The following is a 6,198-nucleotide window of genomic DNA, read 5'->3' as shown; positions in this document are numbered from 1 at the left end:
TATCTATATTTTTTTTTCCGGAACCAGGGATTGAACTCAGGCCCTTGCGCTTGTCAGGGAAGCACTTATTCCACCAAGCCATCACCCTGGCCCCCTTAATATATTTTTATTCATCACTAATACCGTATGTTAATATAATATGCCAACCAAAGGAGTCTATGATAGTAATAACAAGCACTAAAATAATTTGGTTGATCATTTTAACTACATGGTCTCTTAATGTATTAAATCAAATGCTTAAATATGGAAAAAATCATTAATTTTCATTTATGTCTTAAATGTTCACTAATTCAATATCTGTATTGTATGGCAATCATTTTTCAAACATAAAGTCCCTAATAATTATTTTTGAAAATGAATAAAAGATAATATGTATAATACATAAAAGGTAATATAATCTCTGGATTTGAAATTCTCTTGCCTCAAATATAATATTCATTTCCAGAGGAAAATAAACTGCATCAACTGTGTGATATAAATAGGTAGATAATATTCTCCAAAACTTAAAAAAAAACCCATTTGGACAAATAAAATTCCTCACATCACCAAGACTGAAGGAATTCTAAGGAATAGATTGTATCATTCATTTCATAGCAATTATCAATGATCATAGCATCATTGAAAAACTGATTCACAAGGAGTTATAGCCCACATGAGCATTGGAAAGATAACCTGACCTCATTAGTTATAGATATCAGTAACACTGACACAGCTTTATTTAAGCCCCCAAGCTAAAGTCAGGAGGAAGAGGAGCACTGTGTTGGTGACCTTCTTCCAAATAGAACCCCATTATGATTAGGCGGGTTACATGAGCGTGCAAGCAATTCTCAGGATGTTTTTTTGTTCTTTCACTAACTGTTAGTACTGTGATCCAAATAACGCCTCTTTTTTCCAGCACAGAAACTCTAGAAACCTGACAAGCCATGTTTGCACCTCACAGCTGACTGGCCGATAAGCCAGACCACAACAGTCACACTGGCGACAACACCTCAGGCCCCCAGATGGAGATGTCACCGCATCATGGAGATATGCCCTGGCATCACTTTGTTGACAGACTGCTAAAAATCCTCTTGCAAAATGCTGAAATAGGAGGCGTTCATGTAACCATAAATTCAAGTATTTTTACACATCGTATTGAAAAGCTGACTAAACCAACAAGCACATAGAGAAGTGCCTGTTTTGACTATTTTAGCTGAATATAAAAGTGCAATGATGTTCATCTCATTAAAAAATTAAACTACTTCTAGATGTGACACTACTCTGGTTGATGGACTAAAAAAAATTATTATTAAAAAAATGAGTTCTGATGCTTTGTAGAACTTGGTCAGTGTATTTTTTCTCTTCTGTAATTGTGGATTGCTGATAAGATTTATTAATTTCTCTCAGTGCTGCTTAAAAGATGGCTACAGATATGAAGCACAGTGCCCTCTGGTGCACATACAACATAAAATTTAAAAAAAAAATTATGTATGACTGTCTACACAGATAGCAAGCACCAAAAAATGGAATACAACATTTGCTCCTAGAGAAATACTAAGCCAGTCTCCTGAATTGTAAAGTTTTACCACTGAGAATCACCCAACGTGATACTTTTACATAAAATAGTTTATAAGGCACAGATCGATACAATCTAATTCCTTCAGGTTGCCACTTGTAAAATCCTCTATTTAATGGGTTCACATGGCTCTCCTGGAGCAGGTAAGCTTTGTGGATTCAATATGTGACTCCTTTTGTATAACTTCTTTAGATTTCAAAACCAGAGGAGGAACAAAAGTTAAAAGTTGTAGAGCGTAATCCTTATCTTTTTTTTCCTTTCTCTTGTGATCATGTCCTACTTGTCAGCTATTTCTTTTCATTTATTCCATTACTGACTCTAGTTTCTTTCTTTTTTTTTCTAGTTTCTAAATGTACGATTACTTTTAAGTTAAAAGAAAAAAAGATGAGATGACTTGACTTTTCAGTGCTAGTGGAAGATGTCATTTCCATTTAGCCTGAAATGGATAACATAGTACGTTATAAGGAAAGCAATTAAAGAAAAATCATTCAAAAATTTTAAGCATTTTAAATGAAAAGCACAGCCTCAAAGAATTAGCGCTTACTTTAAGACAATGTAGCATTCTAAAATTCGAGACCAACACACAAATGATCACCATTGCCTATGTTACCCTCACAGTATGTCACATCTGTAAGAAATGTTTTTAAACAGAAAATAAAAAGTACCATGGTCCATTGTCAGTAATAACCCTCCTGAAACTTTCCTTTTAGAGAAATCCTTTATGACCTGCAAGGATGAGATATCTGTAATTGCTTTCCCTTTCCTTCTTACCTGTATATCTTGTATCTTGTACTGAATCCCTGTCGGCTTCTGTCCACAAAATCTGTGTATTCCTGTGAGCGATGGAAGGGTCCTTTATCAGAGAGGAGCCAGTCGAAGGGGCTTGTGGCATGCTGATCGGAAACAGCAGCAACTGCTAAGACCCAGCAATGAAGACTCAGGGCCATCCACTCCCATAGAGCCATCGGAGAGAAAGGTTCAGCACCAGCTCTGTTCCGCCATACCATGCTTCCACTGGGGATGTGCAGCCTTCATTCTCCTCGCGTTCCCTCTGCACCTAGGCAAAGCACACAGACAGCCCGTCAGCCCCGGGAGGCTCTTCACCACCAGTGAGGGCGCTGATAAGGCTAACGTCTGATATAGCTAGTTTAAATTAGAAGGCAGCAAAAGCGAGTGAGAAGCAAAACAAAATGATTTACATTTTAAGAGCTATATACATTTTTTATATTTTGAGTGCTTTTAGAACATATAATGGAAAATATGTCACCGAGTCATAACAGCCTTCCCACACAATGTCATCCAGAAGAGACTTGTGCTAATTGAGCGACAATCAGAAATTTCAACAAGTATCCGTATTTCTGCTTCAATATTTTATAAAAACTGGACAGCTTTGAAAGACTATGCTAAACATTTAACCAATTTTGTTATAAGTTTTAATAATATCTGTAGTTGATTATTTTCATAATTATCTTATATAAATGCATTAGAAATGAGTTGAAGTTATTCATGTAGTTGTTTATATAATCTAACCATGATATAAATATATTAGTTGAAGAATACCTTAATATGCAAATATCAGTGTTTTTACCTCTGTGTGTATCTGTCTGCCTAGAAAGAGAAAGATAAGTAGACAGATGATGTCTAGATGTGGGGTGGAGTATAGATGAAGCAGGGAAACAAATACTCATTATTTAGACAGATTCATAATTAAACTATTTGTAAGGCTTGAACAGACAGGGATATACTGTGCCTCATCTATGAAATAATCATATCTGTAAATATATATATATTCAAAAATGCAAATCATTTATGAAGTATGAAATAACGTGCATTATGTTGTAATCATATAAAAACAAATTAAGGAGAGGTAATCCCAGTGTGGTATGATATAAGTACCTATACAAAATAGCAGTTATAATTTCTATAAGCTATACAAAAGGTTCTAGACATATTGTATTGCAATTTTACTTTCAGTCCTCATCAGTCATTTAAATTAATAGTTTTCAAAAATATAAACTATGGAATATATATGACCTTGTTAATGGGGTATTTTAATTGTAAGAGTTTAGTCAGCAAAATCTTTAATTGAATATAATAAGAATTCACAATATAAAGTATTTTGTATAGTACTATCATATTTCTCTAGTGTTCAGATAAAGACACTGAGATATTTTATCTGATTTTCCAGCTTATAGTCCTAAAATTTTTAATTTAATTCTGAACTATTTTGATGTAAGAAATACACTGCAATAATTCTGCAACAAAAAGTTTCTCAAAAAACTGATATGAGTGCCTTAGGTCATTAGATTCACCTCTACCCACTACAAAATTATAAGGATAATATTCAAGCAAGAGATGGGTTGACCTAGTGATGCGAGTTATTCAACTGTGAAAATGAATGTATGCACTCTCAAAAGTTTTATACATAATGATGTTTTTAAAATGGTTAGTCATAAGCAAACCTAACATGATATGATGAAAAGATTTTGGAATAAGAGGAGATTCTGACCACTTTTAGCCATTTAAGTATAAAATTGTCAAAGGAGTCAGCTGTGACACTAAATGCAGAAACGCATTTTTAATATGCAATTTTTGTGTGAAAATTATATTGATATACAAATTATTGTGGTTTATTTACATTCAGAAATGAAGATTTATATCTATGTGTAATAGTATAATGTTCTTACGATCAATAAATAGTACTCATCCTTTTGAAGCACATGTGTATTTTACTCAGCCATTAAAATATACTGAAATTAGCAAAATTTACTCACTGCTATAAAAAGTTATGTTTTGTTAATTGCAATAAGAATCATTTTTATTTAACAGGCAGAATAAATTACTCAAACATATTACTTGAGTTAATATTAAATATCTGATTTTAAAATAGTTTTTAATCCAATTGAAATCAGTTGCACATCTAAATAAAGCTTTCTTACTAGCAGACATAGTTATGAATAAGAATATTCTTGACAATATTTCAAAAAGAATGATTTTACCTAAGTTTTTCTTTGAAAACAAAATCAGATTTTCTTCAGATCCATCAACAACATATATAGCAAATTTGTGAGACAAACAAACAGTCACATTGTAGTTTATAGACAGGCTTATGTAAATACTAATTTTTATTATCATCTAATTACTTTAATTGATTTCTTTACTTGGATTGAGTTAATAACTCCATCAGTCTTTGTTTGATAATTATTTTTTTCTAAAGTAGCTATCAATGGCAAATACTGTCTTCAGCACAGGGTTAGAACATTCGGAGGTCACCACTGATGTGACATGGTAAACATAGATGCACTGTTAAGAATGAAAATCATAGGGTCTACTCAACAAATACAGAAATTATGAGACCACTCAATCAATTCAACAGTTTTGCTCTCTAGAGAATGGCAAAAAATGAAAAATGATTTTGAATATAGTATTACTGAAAAATTGCCTAAGTGGACAGCTAAGGAAATGACATTGTCAATTTGTAATGTTTTCAAGAAGGAATAAGAATTTTACATGAAAGAAAAAGAAAAAGGGATTGAACAATAAAGATACAAACTTAAGAAAATTTCAAAAGCCAAAAATATGGATTTATGTTTATAATGTTTGTTTTAGTTGAAAAAGGGTATTGCTGGCTCATGAGGAATCAGTATTACAATATTTCTATAAAGAGATATTCAATATACAGCTTATTCTTACAGTAAATTCCTTATCATGAAATAAAATTCAGGCTTAAGATTGCCTCTTGATACACATTTATTTGAGAAAAACTACTGCTGTTAAAAATCTGTGAAGGAAGAAAACACATCAAAAGGATGTTACATATATTAATACATAAAATAATGTGTACATAATGTATATCCTAGATTATAGTAATTATTGTCCCCCAAGATGTCTACAATCCCATTGTAAGGTATAATGTATTAGTTTTTCCTAAAATGCTGATATCTATGTCCTTGCAATTCATACATTTTGAAATTTATAAAATGTTTCTTGAAATATTGCAGGTGACGTCCAGTAAAACTGAAACTGCAAAAATTTAAACAAATGCTAACAATCAGAGATGTAGACTTAGTATCATTTTGATTGTTAGCTCAAGGTATATACTGCAACGTTTTCTTATATACTGCTTCTTTGGATATTCAAAGCTGTTACTATTTTTTAAATCTTAAATCTGAAAACCGTATAATATTTTTATACCTGAAGTCAGACTGAATTTTCATGCCAAAAATATTTTATCACTGAAAAAAACATCCACTCAACAACTTGAATATTTAAAGAAGTCTCTTAAAGTAATTGTATCAAATATATTTTTACTTAAATGTAAAACTCAAGAAAAAGATTAAAGACAAATACGGCAAACATATATCTTTCTGTTTCATTACTAGCTGTTTATAACTTACCACTTATTTTTTCTACCCCCCTGCTCCCTTTCTCACTTTTAAGTATTAAAGATCTGAAGAAAATTAATTTAATTACAACTGGGTCACAAACACATTCCTCAAGATTAACTGCTCTTGGGGCCTGCCCAATAGCTCGGTTGTTTAAGTGCCCACTGAAACAAAGCCCTCAAGCTCAAGCTTCTGTAGTTCGAACCCAGATAGTCAAGGCAAACCAGGAATGACCTAAAGGCATCTTTGGGCCTCCAA

The 6,198-nt window shown here is 32.3% G+C and overlaps 1 protein-coding gene across 2 annotated transcripts in view; it reads right to left on the bottom strand.

The window, feature by feature from the left end:
* Brinp3 (BMP/retinoic acid inducible neural specific 3) overlaps nt 1-6,198 on the bottom strand; it is a 457,113-nt gene that overhangs the window by 432,206 nt on the left and 18,709 nt on the right. For both annotated transcript variants that reach the window (XM_004643978.2, XM_004643979.1), the window contains one exon: nt 2,327-2,612. In XM_004643978.2, the coding sequence (XP_004644035.1) occupies nt 2,327-2,562 (236 nt within the window). In that variant the 5' untranslated portion in view covers nt 2,563-2,612. Of the gene's footprint in view, nt 1-2,326; nt 2,613-6,198 lie in introns of those variants that run through there.

Source organism: Octodon degus, unplaced genomic scaffold, assembly GCF_000260255.1.
Source record: "Octodon degus isolate 3935 unplaced genomic scaffold, OctDeg1.0 scaffold00188, whole genome shotgun sequence".
In the NCBI taxonomy this organism is placed as follows: domain Eukaryota; kingdom Metazoa; phylum Chordata; class Mammalia; order Rodentia; family Octodontidae; genus Octodon; species Octodon degus.
Note: the sequence above shows the minus strand (reverse complement) of the source record. Positions and strands in the feature narration are given on the sequence as shown.